Here is an 18074-nt window from a genome sequence, read left to right as displayed (position 1 = left end):
CCCAGCTGGATGTTCTGATGGAGACTCAATTCCACAATTGTGTAAAAAGAGGGGCGCCACAACTCGGATTACTGCATTTGTGCAAATATCAGTTCAAGTCGAATCCACATAAGTGGACCAGTCAGCGTCCAAACTTCCGACATTGAAACGCGGATTGGCGCATGAGACCGACAATGGACCTTAGGTCACGAGAACTCGAAAATAGAACAAATCGGGGAGAAATCGATAAGAGCTGTCACCGCACTTCCGTCTGGCAAATCTTCGAGGGTCTGAAGAGGAGATTAAACGTGAATGAATCAGTGTCATAGGGTAGTCAGATTGTTGTGCAAATTTCTGGTCGTCCGCATGACAGGGGCGACGTGGGGGTTTTTTAAGACCCTCGAGCTCCATCAGCTCCATCAGCTCCATAATTTTCTCCATCATCTCGGGATTCCCCAGATAGGTTTTCCCGGGGCGGGTGTCCACTTCGACGACGTTTAGGTGTTTCTTTTGGTCTGTTCGCAGGAGTATTGTGGGTCAATTGCAGCTACCTCGTTTTCCCCCTTCTTCGCTTTCTTTTTGTATTTGACTGTATAACGGTGACGGTATAGTGTAAGGTGCGAAACCATATTACACTCAAGTGCTCAGTGGAACTAGAATTGAGGACATAGAGTCCGCGGGTGTTAGCTGAATGGCAATTCCACGTAACAACTTGAAAGTGCATGATTATAGACTGGGACTTAGTCGAAGTTGATCAGTGAGAGATATGTCGTCGTCTTAAATTAGCGCTGTCAGTTTCGTAGGTCGCAGGGCGACAGGGGGCTTGATAATGGATGTTGAGTACCCGAGAACATGAACAGATGGTTAGATCGGGGATTTGAGCTAGGAGTAGCTTTTCGCGGTTGGAGGCTTGTCGATTTGGGGGGCTAAGAGGCTATAAAAGCAATCGGGGGTGCGTTCAGTGGTAAATCTGTCTTTTATTAGATGATGAGAAGCTTCTCTGGGAACACGGGGTAAACGGGAGCAATGGTGGGGTTGGTTTGGTACTATTGTCGTAGAATTCCGTAGATAGTAGGGAATAAATGCCATTGGATGTAATAAATAGCTCTCGCATCACTTCCCTGGTGCAATATAACCCTTCATAGCGTGTGGGAAGAGGAAAAAGTCTCAATGTTGAGATATTTTTTGTTTCCCTGGTCTTGGGGCGTCAGCGCCATCCCGCACACGCATTAGTGGCCGACATGGGCTGCACTTAGTTTGGGAAGTTGTTAAGCACAGACAAGGATCCTTGCAGATGATGTCACAGTATTTGGGATGCTCGGAGAACCCTTGGCCGGTGGGACCGAGCTTTTGCAGGAAAAGTACAGAGTAGGCTGATAGGGAACAAGGTTAGGATCAAGTTGGATCAGGTACAGGGGAGGAAGAGAGTTGGAAGAAGGATAAAACCGGTTGTGAGAAACTGGGAAAAAACTGGCCATAGTACGGGGACAACAACACCTGGTATTTCCACCTTCTAATTCATACTAAACACGGTGGACTCTGACAATAGTACTGCACAATGTGAATCCGATTTCTTCCTTATTTACTTCTCATTCCCCCGGAGTACACACGACCGATCGTCCAAAATCCGGAGAAAACCCCAGTCAAGTCGTCCTGCGCTTGTCCTTAAGCGGGCGAAGGTACTACCAGGTGTAGTACCAAGTGAAGTTCCTCTCATGTGGGGATAATTACAATGCGTACCACTGATTTAAAGGAGTCGTTAACTTGTTTCTATTAATATGAAACTAGATCAAAACAAATAAGCGTCAACTTGAACTTGAACTTGAAAGAGTCCTCGTTCTGGTTCCACTTCCCACTATGTAGTTATTTTTGTAGTATTGACGTTGAGTGCGGCTCCCATACTCAGTCCAGAAATGATGTAGTCTGCCCGGTTTTGATCTTCCTGCCTCAAGTTTTCTCAGCTTCAATTTCGAAATCTGTTTCCGAGTCTAGCCCGTGTCTTTTACCCCTCTGTTCAGTGATTGCAAAAGCCTCGCACGGGCGTTTTCAATGTACGCCAATCCTAGCGTACCTCAAGATCAACGCATTGGCGTCGCACAGATCACATCGAAATTCCTGAACCCTGGATGCAATTGACATGTGCACAAGCCACATCCCGTTGCAAATGACATGGATGGCTGATTTGGTGCCTATTTTGAAGAGAGGTGGTTGAGATCTAGATTTCCCATCTCTGTGAAAGTTCCCGTACAATGACTTTGCATTGCAGACGCCTGGGTAATACCAGGTAAGCGCAATGTACTGACTCCGTATGATTGTTCTCAGCCTGCTGCTGCTGATTCCGGTATTGAGCGAGTCGAGCCGGTCTTGGACCACTCACAGTGGGGGGGGTTTCCGGTGCCATGACGCTATGGCGGGGCGCTTCCCCACTGACTGGAACTGTACGCGGCGTAAGACGATATCAAGGTTGCACGACCTGACTTCACTTGCAATTGGAACAAAGTGGAGAACTGCTTGAGATATGCATTGAGGATTGGCTCCATCAGCCCGCTCTCCACCCCCGGGGTATTGTGGTTGCATGGAGGGATGAACGGGAAAAGGTATAAAGAGGGCAGACAATGCCAGGCAAGGGGGAATTTGGAAATTATTCACTACACAGATTCTTCTCTCTGCCCCCAATCAATCTTCTTCTCTCTCGACTCCAAGCACAGCTTATCAGCTTCCTATCCATTCATCATGTCTGCCCAGCCCCTCCGTATCGTTATGGCCTGCGACGAGGCCGGTGTCCCTTATAAGGATGCCCTTAAAGCCGTTCTCGAGAAGAACCCCGGCGTTGCCTCAATCATCGATGTCGGTGTCAACAGCAGTGATGACAAGACTGCCTACCCTCACCCAGCTGTCGAGGGTGCCAAGCTCATCAAGGAGGGCAAGGCTGACCGTGGTCTCTTCATCTGCGGTACTGGTCTTGGTGTCGCTATTGCTGCCAACAAGGTTCCCGGTATCCGTGCCGTCACTGCTCACGACCCCTTCTCCGTTGAGCGCTCCATCCTGAGCAATGACGCCCAGGTCCTCTGCTTCGGTCAGCGTGTTATTGGTGTTGAGCTCGCCAAGAAGCTTGCCGTCGACTGGCTCCAGTACCGCTTCGACCCCAAGAGTGGCTCTGCCGCTAAGGTCCAGGCCATCAGCGACTATGAGACCAAGTTCGCTGGCTCTGCCTAAATATAAGCTCGTGTGAACTATATGGGGCTTTCATCTTCTCCTCTTGCGACATGAGACAATTGTGCCCCGATTTCTCTATCGTCAGACTTTCTTCATACCGGTGGAATGAATTACCATATACCGGCAAATCTCTTTGCGTATTGCGCAACCAGATTCGATTTTCTTTTGTCGATATACCAAGCGCATCATGATACCACGAACCCAATGTCGAGTTCTGCTGTTTAGGGAATAAGATCATAAAGGAACTCTATATACTGGTTCCTGTATACACCACAATACAAATCTGCGGTCTTGAATTTGTCTCATTGAAATATTGTACAGATACTTTCAAATGTCTTGTACTTAAGTTATTAGGATCTTACTAGTAGTAAGTATTGATATACTATACTTAAAGATGCACAGGTCCAGCTTAGATAAGACCAAACAACCTTGGAACCCACATGACCTCTCGAACTTAGAAATCTTAGTGTGACAAGGAACTTGAATAGTTCATGTACACAAGAAAGCCGGTCTAAATCAATGAAATCGATGAACAAAGACATCTCCATCATAAATTCCCACCTCCACATTTTAAAATCTCTTCCTCATATTAAAGCTGTTTCCACATGCTCCACTACATTCTCTACCTAAGGTGATCTTTTGATTCTCGAATCTCACTCCAGGGCTGCAGCAGTACAAGGTGGGCCGCCCCACTCGGGGAAACGGATTGATCAGCGACCTCAAAAGAACTCACTAAAATCCCCTGATTCCCCGATCGCACTTTGGAAACAGGTCCATACATCTTCACACAATGGCTCAAGAATTAAAAGCAAAGGGCAACCAGCTCTTTAAGCAAGGCGACTATGTTGGCGCAGAGGACTTCTACTCACAAGCGTAAGAACCTATCATCGCAACGCGTCTGCCCCGCGATGACTTATCGCGATTTCAACCCGCATGGACAAAACCTTGATGCGCAAACTACCACTATATAAAATTGGAATCCAAGCTAACAAGAGCTCTTGTACCCTTAGCATCCTGAAAGACCCTCACGATCCAACCTTCTTCACCAACCGCGCGATCACACGTATCAAGCTCGAGAAATGGGAAGATGTGGAACATGATGCCCGTGCCGCTATCGATATCTACGGATTGAAAAATACAGCTTCCCTGAAGAGCTCCTTCTACCTTTCACAGGCACTTCTGGGACTTCAGAGACCACAGGAAGCCTACGATGTAGCTTCGGATGCATACCAGCTTAGTCTTTCGGAAAAGAGTGCCCAGACAGAAAACCTATCGCGGATTGTGTTGCGCGCAAAGCAGCAAATCTGGGCAGCTAGGGAAACGGCTCGATTGCGGGAAATGAATGAGACCTTGAAGGGTGTTGAGATCCTCGTGGAGAAGGATTTGGAGCGCTCGATTTCAGGGCTGAAAGAGCAATTGAATGCTGGGGAGATTGGAGAGATTGGGTTCGGAGAGGACTGTAAGGGTCTGCGGGAGGATGCGGAGAAGATGATTCGGGATGTTAGGGAGGCCTTCCGGATTGCTTCGAAGGGGGATGTACAGGAGCGGGTGAGTTATACTGCTATTTTTCGCAGTGTCCACCTGCATTTTGGATTCTATACTAATTTTTCCAGGTTGTGCCGGACCATCTGATCGATGGTATCACATTTGAGATTATGCATGATCCTGTTATAACTCCCTCTGGTACCAGCTTCGACCGCGTTGGTATTGTTAAATATGTGGAGAAATCAGGCGTTGATCCACTCACTCGAGTCGCAATGACTGTCAAGGATTTACGCCCGAACTATGCGTTGAAGGCAGCTTGTGAGGAGTTTTTGACCAACAATGGATGGGCTGTTGATTGGTGATCTCCTCTTCGCTATGCTCTTCGCTATACTCATGGCTTTACCTCATGTAAATATTATTTTTATTTCCCTCCTTTTTTTAATTCTTAGCTGCATAGCGAGTGTTCACAAGATTTGAGGAATTGGCATTGCTATATGCCCAGGTGCATCTGAGGCGTCTTCTAGAAGGAAGAACTGACAATGAATTGCGATTTAGTGGGAACTTCCTCACTCACTGATCGCATATCGCTTGATTTACACATCAACGCAACTCGCCACCTAGCAATCAATGTACAATATAAACCAAACATTTGCTTACGCCGAGTTCATACAGACCAAAACTTGAAGCGATTGAACTTGAATTAATCCGACTCCAAAGCCCGGAAATAGTTACCAGCCAAAGGCTCTCCAACCTGATTCGCAATATCCACCATGCTAAAATTATACCGACTACCTGCAGATGTATCAAAGTACTAGTAAAGCCCATCCAAGATCTCCTGCGACGGCTGAGGTTGTCGTGTGTACTAGTAAGTATGCATGGACCATACCTATACTAAGAATATGTCAGTGTTCGAACGCACGGCCCGGGACCTCCGAGTCTGATTCCCGAGGACGAGCATTGTTGTCAATAAAAATGTGTACAGTATTGACTTTTCTCTCTTCATTTCCTGGGGTTTTAGCGTTTGGTCTAAAAGCCTTACTTGTCGAGGAGGACACCCTCTGTGGCGCCGCCCACCTCTCGGGCTTGTGGGGTTCCCCGCATCTCGGAGACGCCCCCGTGGGAGCAAATGCTTGCCCTAGCTTTCGGTGTATATGACCGATGATCGGTTGAGCCCAAGACCGGGGTGTTTAAAACTGGAGCTATAATTCTTGGATCGAAGTCTTTCTGAAATACTCCACGAGTATCACTCTTTAGTCGCAGACTCGGATGTTCTCCCATACCTCATTGCTCTCTTTCTTTCACAATGAGGAACCACTTTGCCCGTTCGTCACGCAATGGCGACAATGCCCCCTCAGAAATATACGGGTATCGAGTCTACATGCTCGCACTATCAGCCACTTGGGTAAGAATTGCGAAACAAAATGATCCGTCATTGACGCCAGCTGAGTGATTTTCTCCCAGGCTTCAGCGATGTACGGATATGACTCTGCTTTCATTGGAGGGACGCTAGAGCTTCCAGCCTTCAAGTAGTCTTTTGGCTTGGACAGAGACAATTCAACCTCTTTCTCTTCCAACGTCGTATCAATGTTCCAAGCAGGTGCATTTTTCGGTGCCATCTTCGGGTTCTTCTTCGCAGAGTATCTTGGTCGTAAGCCCGTGATCCTTGGGTCGGGCATTGTTTTTGCCAATGGATCAGCCCTGCAACTCGTGGGACATATTTCTGAGCTCTACGCCGGACGAGTGTTGACTGGACTAGGAGTCGGGTAAACTGTCATCTCTCTTCTGCCCTTCCTCGTGGCTGAGATTAACAATAAACCTTCGGAGTAGCGCATCCTCTACCATGATTCCTGTCTATATCGCCAAATGCTCCCCACCTCTCATCCGTGGGCGCCTGGTCGGGATATTTGAGATTATGCTGCAGGTCGCACTTGTTTTCGGTTTCTGAGTCAATTACGGAGTCGACAAGAACCTCCCGAGTACAACTGCAGCCCAATGGAGGATCCCTGTCGGTGTACAGCCGATTCCAGCTGGAATGCTTTTAGCCTGCATGTCTTGGATGATAGAAAGCCCACGACGGCTGGCTAGCAAAAACAAAAATGCCAAAGCACAGAAGAATCTCGCTTGGGCTCGCAACCTTCCAGTGGATCACCCCTACGTGGTCAATGAGATGGCAGAGATCCAGGCTGCTGTCAACCAAGAGCTTGAGATGAGCGGCAAAAGACGCCCACTGTCACATATTGTGCGCGAATGTGGTGCCCCCGGTGTCCGGAATCGAATTCTGATCGGAATGATGCTCATGTTTCTACAAAATCTGACTGGGTATTGGCCCTTCTCTTATCATCTTTCCTACTTTGTCTGACTTTGCCCCCAGAATCAATTCCATAAACTATTACAGTCCCACCATATTCCGCTCGGTAAGATACTAAGCACCTTTACCTTGAAAGATGACGCTGAATTTATACTCCATTTTAGATTGGGTTCACCGGGACTTCCGTCGGACTCCTAGCAACTGGAGTCTACGGCCTTGTCAAAATGGGTACAACAGTAGTATTCATGATCTGGATCGTGGACCGCTTCGGACGTCGCGGTCCTCTACTCGTCGGCGCGATGGGCGCAGCAGTAGCCATGTTCTACCTAGCTATATATTCCCAGGTCAGCCAATCCTTCGACCACGTTCCACCCAGCGATGCTGGATCTCGAACTGCTGTCGCAATGGTCTACATCTACGCAATTTTTGCGGCTTTTCATGAAACGGTATTCCCTGAATCTTCGCATCGGAAGTTCTTCCAACCCGCGTGCGAACCATCGGAATGATGTGCGCCGTGTGTATGCAGTGGTTGGCTCAGTTTATCATTGTATACTCACTGCCTTACATGATTGCCTCTATTAAACATGGCACCTTCTATTTCTTTGGAGCGTGTACCCTCGTTGCTTTGGTCTTTGCGTATCTATTTGTTCCGGAGACAAAGGGCATTCCATTGGAGGATATGGGGGTCTTGTTTGGGGCGGATGTTAGTGTCTTTGCTACCAAGGCCCGGAAGAATTATCTGGAGTTTCGACACGCGCAGATAGAGGCTGCTGATGAAGCTCAACTGGAGAAGCAGAGTAATCTTCATGTGGAGAATGTGTGATGGATTTTGGGATTTTGACTTTGCGTGGCGAAGCATGGCATCGTTGCAGAGCTCAGCTCGTTGTGAGAGCTTGAATATTAGTATTATCATGATGTTACCTATGAATGGATGTACCTACCCATGGAAAAATTTGGATAGTACAGAAGCTTATACATTATAGGAAACGCCGAGATAGCTAGATAGTATATGATGCTACAAAGTTTTCTAATGTTGATGTTGTAGGTACAAACAAGCTTGGAAGAGACAAGATATTCGTCGAATAATCACGAGTAATTAATTTTGCATTTAGCCTAAAACCTCTCCCCGAATCTGAGTCGGACTTTAAGTAGATGTCAGCTCTTCAAGTTGCTTTACCAGTAGGTACAACGGAATATTTCATCATGAAATTACATAGTGGCACCCAAGCCTTCTGATGATGAATACTTCCAATTTACTCGCATATTTCCGCACGGCGAAGCTCATATCCGTATCAAAATTTGCGGGTAGACGCTACAAGATACTTTCTGCTCATCTGTTAGAATCTTTAATCTGCCAAAGAAGATCTCCCCACGCCGGTGTCAGCCCCGAAGCTGCTCCGAAGATGTGGATCCATTTCGGGCTCGCCCCGAGCATCCCCTCCTCACCTTGGCCTTCATACATCATCTCATTCAAAGGAGTGGATCATGGTACCCCTCAAAAGTATGGAGCGGATAAATTCTGAATCCTGAGAGGGTAAAAGGACTTTATTAAAAAGAAACCACAATTTATCGTAACTGCACTGAGGACTTCACTTTCTTTATTGTCGACACCACCGCAAATATTCGAATTCAACCATGTCCCAATCTCAACCTCCTCAGGATCCAATCCCAAATCGTCTAAAGGGATTAGTATCCATCATAACCGGAGCCGCGGGGAATATCGGCTTAGAATCTGCTCGACGATATCTTCTCGAAGGCGCAAAAATCGTTTTGGTCGACATCAGTTCGCAGGGATTGGCTCAGTCAAAAGAAGAGCTGATTAAAGCGATCAAAGATTTGCCAGATGGAGAGAGACTACATCCGGATGATCTAATCCTTACCGTTCAAGCGGATGTCACATCTGAAGAAGACGTTCAGCGATACGTCGACGAGAGTATCCTGAAATTCGGGAAGCTTGATATTGCACTGTTATGCGCGGGCATTTCATATTCGTCGACGAGTATTCTGGATACGGACGTCGAGCAGTATGATAAAGTGATGCAAGTGAATTGTCGATCCGGTAAGTAGTTCTCTTGAAATGAACGGAGAATAAGTAACTAACTTCTTTTTTCTAGCCTTCTTGGGCGTGAAGCACTGCGGACGAGCGATGCGAGACTCTGGAAATGGAGGAAGTATCATCCTAGTCTCTTCCATTGCTGGTCTTCGTGCAACACCTGGTCTATCGGCATATTCCACATCCAAGTTTGCTCTTCGTGGTCTCTGTATCACTGCAGCTGCAGAGCTGGGTCAGCACAATATCCGTGTGAACACGGTCCACCCGTGTGGTGTCAATACACCCATGTTTCTGGCCGCTTGGCCCGAAGAGAAAATGAAAAGTATGCTGGCTACTGTACCTCTTGGTCGATGGGCGGAGGTTGCAGATGTTGCGGCTTTGGTATCGTTTTTGGGGAGTGCGGATGCTCGATTTATGACTGGCGGTGCTTTGAAGGTTGACGGCGGTATCGTGACGTTTTAGAAATGGTAGAGATAGGACTTGAAATACATATAATGCTGTTTGGCTTTCTGCTCGTGATCTAGCCTCGTCTCTATCCTCACAGTCTCCTGCATAGATCCCTCTCCCTCCCTCTCTCTCTCTCTCTTTCTCTTAGACTTGGTCAATCTATCATCTCCTAGTCCCTTTCCTTCCTCGTCCCCTCTTCTAGTTGATAAAATATCGACTAGAACTTGAATGCAAAAATTATTGATAGACGTCATATTTGTTAATTGTATTTGTTTGTTTTTGGTAGACATATAACATAAGCATCGCCTCTATTCCGGCCTCTCCAGTATAGCGGACAGTTTTTCCATAGACTGAACAGCTCGCTTGACATTCTCCTTTGGTCGCCTCGATTCATCCCTCATCCTCCAGTCAAATATTTCGATTGAAACCACACCTTTCCATTCCTTTCTCTTCAACCATGCATGAGCAATATCTGTCACAGGAAGATACGCGCCTAGATGCTCTTCAAGGGGAAGCGGGCGCATGTTACGTGACCAACATAGGGACGGCGGAAAGTCTTCTTGATAGAACCGGTGCCCCGGTTGCAATGGAGGGACAAATTTCTCACCATCGGAGAGCTGAACATAGAATACCTTGTCCAAGGGACAAGTTTCAACAAATCGATCAAGTGATTTCGCCAGAGCCAAATCGGCGTCTTCACGCATACCGCTCTCAACTGTAGGGTCACCCCACACCCGAGCAGCTATATGGAAAGCGTCCAGACAAAGACCGAAGTTTTCTCGGTTCACGTCTTGGACCATTCGGAGTGAATCTTCCCATGTATCGATGTAGGTACCCCAAGCGACAGCCTCATATGCAATATCGACAGAGTACGAAGCCGCCAAGGCACTCAGCGTTTGAAGATCTGTCACCATGCGTGTCCAGTCTCCTGAGCTCTGCTCCTTATCAAATTGCGAGGGTACTTGTATGTACTTGGTTTTCAAGTTAGCGGCGATGTTGAGCCAAGTGCGCGCACGATCGAGTCGCTCTTCCAGGGGTGAGTTATGTCCTTCAAAGTTCTTGAACGGGTTCAACGACAAGACAGTAATGTTTGCAGAGGAACATAACTGCGAGATGTTTTGGGCAGCATCGCACACGCTCACGGGGGGGAGTTTGGGAGAGCGCGTAGTCTTCAAGTTCTTGGTAGGCGATTTCGATGGCGTAAAACGAGGCGGAGGCGGCAGCTTGGATCTTCTCTGGGAGTGTGTGAGAAGGATGGAGGCCAAGGGAGGAAGTGGTGATTGCGAGAGGATTGGAAAACATGTTGGATCAAGAGAATTGGTCTAGTTCTAATGAATATTGGTTCTAGCCAGAATCCGGAGCCTTTATAGAAAGGGCCTGGTGACCCCACGCCGCAAAAAACCTCTCCCTTGCACGTTTTACGGATATTTGGATATCCGGAAGCCCCATAAGATTGAAGAGGAGCATCTAGCAGGGAAATGAGGGGTAATGAACGCCGGTGATATACTCCCAGTGTGTATTGCCGTACTGCTGCTTCAGCACCAAGGTTTACTAATACATGCTGTCAAGTGACGACGTAGGGAGAAGGCCATACTCAATCTCATCATATGAATGCTTCTCCGCTGGAATTTTCTTATTTATCTCATGACGGTACTGAGTTCCAACGAAAATCGGCGGCACAGTCTAGATCGTTGTATGAGAAGTGAATACTTCGATGACATTTCGGGGACCCCCGAAATAGACCCACATGTACCCCACACTTCGGACGAGGTCTCCGAAACTTTCTCCGGGGCAAAATCGCGCTGGCAAATCGATTCTCCAGTGCCACGACCCTCTCAGCGGTGTCTTATTCGACTAGGTGATCATATCACGTGCCTGCGAAGTATTGGAGTCGAATGACGCGTTGGATATCGCGATTTGTGGCTTGCGTCGAATAACGCCATGTCCCAGCCCGGCGCAGACTCACCATCGATGCAGACGAGGCGCAAAGAGAAGCCCAAAATAATATCCGCGTGCGTTTTTATCTGGCTTCTCTCCGGCCCTGTTCACTCACCGGTTCTACAGATGCAACACATGTAGAAAAAAGAAGGTCAAATGTTCTGGTCAATACCCATGCGTCTATTGCGCACGTCGAGAGCTGGAATGCACATTTCCAGTGACAAAAGACAAACGTCTACTCTCTGAGGCGTATGCTTTTCTAAATCAGGATTCATTATCTTTTAGAGCTTCTAACACATCACAGGAAGGTCCGAGAGCTCCAGGCACGCCTATCCCGGTACGAGTCTCAGGTCCAGAATGGCGGGCATGTGGATGCACAGAGATCGACGGCAATGGTAGCGTCTGATCCGACCCAGGTAAGGAACGTGAATGCATCGCTGCTTTTCAACGCTCCAGTAGACGCTGAAAGACGACATTCGGCGGCATCACCTATGACCTACACGACATCAAGAACTGAAGCCCCTCCGCAGCGAATAGAAACCCATTTCACCCTTGGATCAAGCCAGAACTTTGGGAGCCGGATACAGGATCTTCTTGAGCGGCAAACAGACCACTCTTCAATAACGTCATGCACTCCTCAAGGGCAAGCGCCACGCTTCAGCCCAAGTGGGGAGGGGCTATTTCCAGAGCGCCGTGCTCCACTCAAGCCACGCCAGGGTCAAGAAAGCAGCCTGATGAATAATCTTCGTCTTCCGTCTGTAAAGGAAGGGTATCAACTTCTGGATACAGTTATTCTATACCTTGGTGATGCCCAGCATTACTTCGATGCTCGGGACCTCTCAGACCAGCTGATGGTATTTTACAGAAATAACTTCGATGAGATCCAGAGAACCAGCTTATGGTACCTTCATATTCTCCTTGTGTTCGCGATTGGGAAACTTCTAAGAGGGGACTTGGATGGGACGGCGGGCCCACCAGGCTATGACCTATTCAAAGAGGCCTTGAGACTATTGCCCGGTATTAGCGAAATCAGAGCCCATGGAGTCGCTGGAATAGAGATCCTGGCACTAGTAGCGGTTTATTACCAAAATATTGATCGCAAAGATGACGCTGCTTCTCATGTGCGAAGAAAAACAACCACATTCAGTCCATGATCCGATCTAACATGATGCAGATTGGCCTTGCGTTTCGATTGGCTCTACTGCACAAGCTTTATCGAAAATCTACGCTCAATCAGCTCCATCCATCACAGGCAACACATGCAAACCGTATCTGGTGGACTGTTCAAATGCACGATAAACGCCTCACGATAGCTACGGGGTGTCCCCTGAGTCTCGATGATAAAATGATCGCTTCAGGTCTTCCAGCCCCCTCGCCAGGATATTGTGACCCATTGGCAATTCAGCTAAACATTAGGATTGTGCAAATTCAAAGCCGAATATATTCTGGTTTGTTTCTCACAATATTTAAAAGTAGAGAAAGAAGCTAACTCGAATTTTAGTCATCTACAGTAATGAATCCTGCTCAGAGAACACCTTTTGTGACAGTGTCCGCGACATCATGTCCTCACTTACCCAAATTGCTAAGGAAATTCCGCAAATCCCTTCGCGTTCCACCATATCTAGCCGGGATCCATCGAAACTGGGGATACGGACAAGCATTTCTCTCTTTACGATGCTATATCAAGTAAGACGTCATAAAATCAAAAAAAGAGATAGGCTCGAGCAAGCTGACTCATATACCTAGGCAATAATTCTCACACTGCGACCTGTTCTACTCCACCTTGCCAAATTAATATTCGACCGTCAGACGACCTTCGGCACAAGCAGCAGTGCATTACAACATCTTGCCCGGACGTGCATAGAAGCCGCAAGTAAAAATTTGGACCTTATGAGAGTTTTGGTAGACGAGAAAATCATTTGTTAGTCACCCCTCAGCAAATTGCCTAAGTCCGAAGCTAACTAGGGCAGCTATATTCGGCTTTTTCGACCTCGATGCTATTTTCTCGGCATCGTTTATTCTGCTATTGGCGAAAATAATCAGCTCCGCGGATGCTAATGACTCTTGCCGTTTCCCTTTTCTCAACGCCAGTCCTGGGATCAAAGAAGGCTTTCAACTTCTGGACTACCTGGCGAGCTATCAGAATCATGCTGCTCGTGCACGAAAAAGACAGATACAGACCTTGCAAGAATGCATGCCGTCTTTCATGCAAGGATTGGGCTCTGCTGAAATGGAGAATCAGGCTGTAAGAACGCCCCAGACTATATCAAGCAATGTAAGTATTACAAAGTCTCCCAAGAACCTTTTACACACCCCGATCAAAAACTTAAAATCTTCCAGGCCGGGCACGAGGATATAACTCGGTCGTATACCGTCGGCACAGCGGAGGGGGAGTTTATCCCAGTAACATTGCCAGTTGAATTCTCGGATGATCCTCACGCGATATACTCATTTTTTCACGATGATGTTTTCGAATTGACAGGAGAGAACCAGGCAGATCTTGAGGAGGTTCAGCGACACTTTTTGTGGCAGGAGTAGTTCTATAATGATACCCGTGTCATTTCCTCAAAATTCTCAATGACCTCCTTCAAATGTTCCAAAAATTGTAGACACAGACATTATGTGATCTATATAGATGCCCAGGTGCATGTCACTGTTGATCAACATTTAAGCTTGCATAAACGGTCAAAGCGGTGTACAAAGCGGTCTAATAAACCGGCAGTTTAACCCAATTTAAGGCATCTTCAGGCATCTCAAGGCACCCCTCCTCAACCATCCCGCATCAATAACCCAACAAACTACCCCACTACAAAGTTCCTCCATTCTCAAACTCATTTTCAGTCATAAACCTGTCATTATTCGCACCATTCATCATGTCTGACATTTCCAACTTTGTCACCGCCCTCGAGGCCGCCCAGAAGAAGGAGAAGTACACTGCCGAGGTCCAGGCCGCCGCCGAGGGTATCGATGTCGCTACCCTGAAGGCTGCTGTTGCCGCCGCCGATGCCATGGGTGACACTGAGACCGTCGGTGATGAGGCTCAGGCTGCTGCCCTCAAGGCTGGTTTTGAGTTCGCCGTTAAGGTCGTCATGATGCTCACCTCTGCCCCTGGACCTTTCGAGAAGAAGGACCTTTACGTCCACTTCAAGGTTGCCAAGCAAGAGATTCTTGAGAAGCCCGGCATGTTCGATATGGTGGTATGTTAATATTTCTTTTGTGTTGTTTCTTTTTCTTTCTTTGAGAGAAGGCTCGTCTCGGGTTTGAGCTCCGGCTGACTTGTTCATTTTCGCAATCTATAGAAGAAGCAGCTCTTCGGCGAGTGGGAGAAGATCAAGCACTTCACTCCCCAGAAGTCGCAGGCTATTTACATCAAGCACGTCAACACCCTGATTGGCAAGTACGGTACCCGTGACCAGTAAATTATCATTGGGGAGCTCCAATAGAGTGGAATGTGAACGGTGGTCTTTTGAAGAAAATACAAATACAACACCTGGGCAAGGCCTTCGGAATTTTGGGACAAGGAGGTTGGTGAAGACGGGATAATATATATCTTACGAAGCTGTTTTTATTTAAGAAACGAAGCGATGCATCCATGAAGACATGTCTGTTTGCGATCTAATAATAGGTGCTGCGTTGGTCTACCTGCTGATGAAGTAAACATATTAAGCTATGAGCTGTGGCAAATATCTCAGGACCATAGAAGCACTTGAGGATATCAAAGGACCCAGCTGAGGCCCCTCCAGTCTGGAAAGTAATGCGATTCTGTGGCACACCATGGAGCATCCGTAGGGCCATACGGCGTCAGTGGAAGACTATAAGGCATGCGTAGTCCGACCACAGTAGCAGCATTCCGAGCCAGGTTAGACATGTCGGGCTGGTTCTGCTTGAAGCAGGGTACCATCAGCACATCTGAATATTGATTCACGGTTGCATCCGACTCTGAGGAGACAGGATTCTGCTTGTATAGCTCAGGCCAGACAACCACGCCAATTTCGAAGCTGGAGATCTTCACTTCACCACTTTGGTTCGTTGCTGTGCCCCAGGCTTGTGTGGATAAGTTGGCGGATGTGACCATCGCCCAGTCAACGCTGTTCATGGTATCTTCATCCGAAAAGCGAATGTATGTCTTGATATGAGGTGCTGCACGTCCACGCCCGGCCTCGCGTCTGGTGTGTTTATCACCGGAATGATCGATGGTCTCGATATTACCCGACCAATGACATAGGTATGGACGTAAGTATTCCAGCTGTTTCTTTTGAGGCGCGCTCTGGGTTTTCATATGAATTGAACCACCAGATCCATATCCATCTAGAGACTGGCGAATCTCGTCTGGAGTTGGGAATATGATCGAGTAATTTGGTGGTCCCTCGTTTGACGTGGGTGCGAGAGCTTCGAAGAGTACGCTTTTTAACCATTTGTCTGTTGCGCCGAGAGTGGCGACTGAAGAGATCTGGAAAGAGTTAGCTTGATGCCATATTGTTGTGTTTGACGAAAGAATGTACCTGGATCACAACTCGGGGTTTTCGAGAGGTCTTTTCACTAGTTCTGTGGGTTACAGGTACTCGGCCAAGAACATCCTTCAAGGCTGGCCAGCCCCATAACGTTGCTTTATCTGAGTAAAGTTGACAGAGATTTTGTTTCGAAGGAACACTACTAACGAGAGCAGCTCGAATGGCAGCGAAGTCATAACGACTGAGTTGTTGAACTAGTGAGCCAGTTTTCTTGGGACCGTATGCTCTCAAGTATGTGAGAAGATCTCTCTTGAACCGTGCTCCAGTACCAAGGGATGTATCTCCATTGGTAGATGATGAAGACGAAGCACCTCCTTTCAGCAGAGGCAAGAGGGGAGATCGCCAAACGGCTTGGGTCATGTTTGTCCAGTCTCCAAGTATCATATTCGCCGTATGAATGATAACCCTATTTCAGTCAGCGATAGAACACTGGGGGCCAACGCAGGCACTGGGGGGCCAACGCAGGAATATAAAAGACATACTGAGCAAGATCGTCATGACGCAGAAGAATCATCATTTTTGAATGGTGAGTCCCGAAACGTTCTGGCATGTAAGCTGTGATAGCCTCCACATTGGGGAACCGAGCACATGCCTCCTAGATTATAGTGAGTTATCGTCGAAATTTTGCACGTCGTATTAGGCAGATACAATGAGGCCGAATACGCAAGCTGATCCATCTCGAGACTTCAACCATAATACTTACATCAATGCGAATTCGATTTGCCGATTCCTTCTCCCAAGACCCATGAACAATCTTGACTTGCACCAGGCTTCTGACGTCTTCGTCAAACTGGGACATCAAGAAATCCACATCGAAACAGTAGTTAAATTGCCAGCACTCCTTGATCATTGGGTCTCCAAGTATGTCCCGCAATTTTACCGTCCCATCATTGGAGCCCTCTTTGTCTGGAAGATCTCGGATATGAGTGAGCTGAAAGGGAGAAGGGACCTGGCGAGCACGGTATAAGGCTGGCTTCTTTCCAGATGTCTCTTTTCTTTTGTGATCGAATTGGTCATTCTTAAGGTCGGCCCGGGGAATTGTTGCAATAGACGCGTGTGATTGACCGGATCGCGTTCTTGGCGGTGGTGATACGGATCTTCGCAGGGATGTGAGTGAAGTATGCACCTCCACCTCCTCTCTAAGCTCCCGTGTTTCGCTGGACAAGCTTGACGACAGCCTTGTCCGCTTTGAAGGTCGTTGGTCCATTTTGTCGGAGTTCAATAGAACAGTCTCACTGGTTGAGTGTTCAGATGGCTGAGATGGGAAAGGGCGTGTGGGGCCTAGTGGGGGAAGATCAACCCTGGTAGAAAGGGAGGCCCGATAGAGAACAGAAGAGACCGCAGACAAGTGGAGGAAAGGAAATACTCCCTGGGGCATTTGAATGAGATAGGTCTGGGGCTAGGATTAAGAGAAAAATGAGAGTTAGGATTAGGCTAAAGTAAGAGTAAAGTGAGAGTGAAGTGAGAGCAAAAATATCATCCCGACTCCTGATAAGTGAATATGGTTATAACCTTAAACCCATCTATGCTTATATATAGGTATAATCAAATAGAAATCTAGAGCCCAGAAATTTTCCTTCCTTGGATGATTGCCGCTTTTAGAGAGGTCCACACCTGGATCATACCTGGATCGTGCTCACTGAGTAGCTATCACAGTGTTGAATGCCCTGAGCGGTCATCAATTATGTGACACATGATTACATAGCCATGGGTGAGTGAGCCCTGGAGTGCCCAGGTGCGGGTGCTGGAGCAGGATATCTGAGCAGGAATACTCTCCATGTCCAGAGCACATCATAGGTAGGTACAGGCAGTATTCCTATGTAGGCTCTCGCCTGGCGATTCGTGTTAGTACCAGAAGCTCAGATGGCAATGAGATCGGCTTTGAGTATCCCTCTGTTGCTGGCTGGAAGGCATGCTTCAAAGCTAATCGAATCGTTGATGAGCTAGATGGGGATAGCTGCCTACAGATTTCAAGAAGGCCGCGTAGGCACATCTTTGTCGACGCTAGACATAAGAAGTTGCTAAGAGAATACCCAGAGCTTAAACGTTTTGTAGGAGGTGGCTATATTGGTGATGATGGGCAGGTTATAAGTACTAGCCGATTGATTGAAACGCTATAGGGAAGTTAATGACACCC

The 18074-nt window shown here is 47.5% G+C and overlaps 9 protein-coding genes across 9 annotated transcripts; 7 read left to right on the top strand and 2 right to left on the bottom strand.

Moving 5' to 3' along the window:
- Window positions 1-2712: 2712 nt before the first annotated feature.
- On the top strand, window positions 2713-3195 carry N7483_003268 (RpiB/LacA/LacB family sugar-phosphate isomerase; the record flags this gene model as incomplete). The annotated part of the gene is made up of 1 exon (XM_057086705.1): window positions 2713-3195. One exon carries the CDS (start codon window positions 2713-2715, stop codon window positions 3193-3195), a length of 483 nt encoding a protein of 160 aa, XP_056946534.1.
- Window positions 3196-3985: 790 nt separating this feature from the next.
- Window positions 3986-5042, top strand: N7483_003267 (putative U-box domain protein; the record flags this gene model as incomplete). Its single annotated transcript, XM_057086704.1, has 3 exons — window positions 3986-4068; window positions 4206-4743; window positions 4809-5042. 3 exons carry the CDS (start codon window positions 3986-3988, stop codon window positions 5040-5042), a joined length of 855 nt encoding a protein of 284 aa, XP_056946533.1.
- Window positions 5043-5983: 941 nt separating this feature from the next.
- N7483_003266 (sugar transporter) lies at window positions 5984-6210 on the top strand (the record flags this gene model as incomplete). The annotated part of the gene is made up of 2 exons (XM_057086703.1): window positions 5984-6082; window positions 6142-6210. The coding sequence occupies 2 exons, from the start codon at window positions 5984-5986 to the stop codon at window positions 6208-6210; spliced, it is 168 nt and encodes a 55-aa protein (XP_056946532.1).
- Window positions 6211-6264: 54 nt separating this feature from the next.
- Window positions 6265-7811, top strand: N7483_003265 (sugar transporter; the record flags this gene model as incomplete). The annotated part of the gene is made up of 6 exons (XM_057086702.1): window positions 6265-6443; window positions 6508-6617; window positions 6669-6999; window positions 7052-7094; window positions 7153-7434; window positions 7515-7811. 6 exons carry the CDS (start codon window positions 6265-6267, stop codon window positions 7809-7811), a joined length of 1242 nt encoding a protein of 413 aa, XP_056946531.1.
- Window positions 7812-8623: 812 nt separating this feature from the next.
- On the top strand, window positions 8624-9503 carry N7483_003264 (SDR family NAD(P)-dependent oxidoreductase; the record flags this gene model as incomplete). The annotated part of the gene is made up of 2 exons (XM_057086701.1): window positions 8624-9047; window positions 9103-9503. 2 exons carry the CDS (start codon window positions 8624-8626, stop codon window positions 9501-9503), a joined length of 825 nt encoding a protein of 274 aa, XP_056946530.1.
- A 293-nt stretch (window positions 9504-9796) lies between these two features.
- N7483_003263 (sugar phosphate isomerase/epimerase family protein) lies at window positions 9797-10790 on the bottom strand (the record flags this gene model as incomplete). The annotated part of the gene is made up of 2 exons (XM_057086700.1): window positions 9797-10594; window positions 10623-10790. 2 exons carry the CDS (start codon window positions 10788-10790, stop codon window positions 9797-9799), a joined length of 966 nt encoding a protein of 321 aa, XP_056946529.1.
- Window positions 10791-11459: 669 nt separating this feature from the next.
- N7483_003262 (fungal specific transcription factor domain-containing protein) lies at window positions 11460-13964 on the top strand (the record flags this gene model as incomplete). The annotated part of the gene is made up of 7 exons (XM_057086699.1): window positions 11460-11500; window positions 11731-12547; window positions 12601-12874; window positions 12928-13112; window positions 13173-13347; window positions 13397-13701; window positions 13767-13964. 7 exons carry the CDS (start codon window positions 11460-11462, stop codon window positions 13962-13964), a joined length of 1995 nt encoding a protein of 664 aa, XP_056946528.1.
- Window positions 13965-14299: 335 nt separating this feature from the next.
- On the top strand, window positions 14300-14845 carry N7483_003261 (uncharacterized protein; the record flags this gene model as incomplete). Its single annotated transcript, XM_057086698.1, has 2 exons — window positions 14300-14623; window positions 14726-14845. The coding sequence occupies 2 exons, from the start codon at window positions 14300-14302 to the stop codon at window positions 14843-14845; spliced, it is 444 nt and encodes a 147-aa protein (XP_056946527.1).
- Window positions 14846-15141: 296 nt separating this feature from the next.
- N7483_003260 (tyrosyl-DNA phosphodiesterase 1) lies at window positions 15142-17144 on the bottom strand (the record flags this gene model as incomplete). The annotated part of the gene is made up of 4 exons (XM_057086697.1): window positions 15142-15876; window positions 15929-16343; window positions 16420-16532; window positions 16641-17144. The coding sequence occupies 4 exons, from the start codon at window positions 17142-17144 to the stop codon at window positions 15142-15144; spliced, it is 1767 nt and encodes a 588-aa protein (XP_056946526.1).
- Window positions 17145-18074: the final 930 nt, after the last annotated feature.

This window comes from Penicillium malachiteum, assembly GCF_028827825.1.
Source record: "Penicillium malachiteum strain IBT 17515 chromosome Unknown utg000002l:1.0-8849297.0:1.0-8852440.0, whole genome shotgun sequence".
In the NCBI taxonomy this organism is placed as follows: domain Eukaryota; kingdom Fungi; phylum Ascomycota; class Eurotiomycetes; order Eurotiales; family Aspergillaceae; genus Penicillium; species Penicillium malachiteum.
This window is presented reverse-complemented; position numbering and strand designations above follow the sequence as displayed.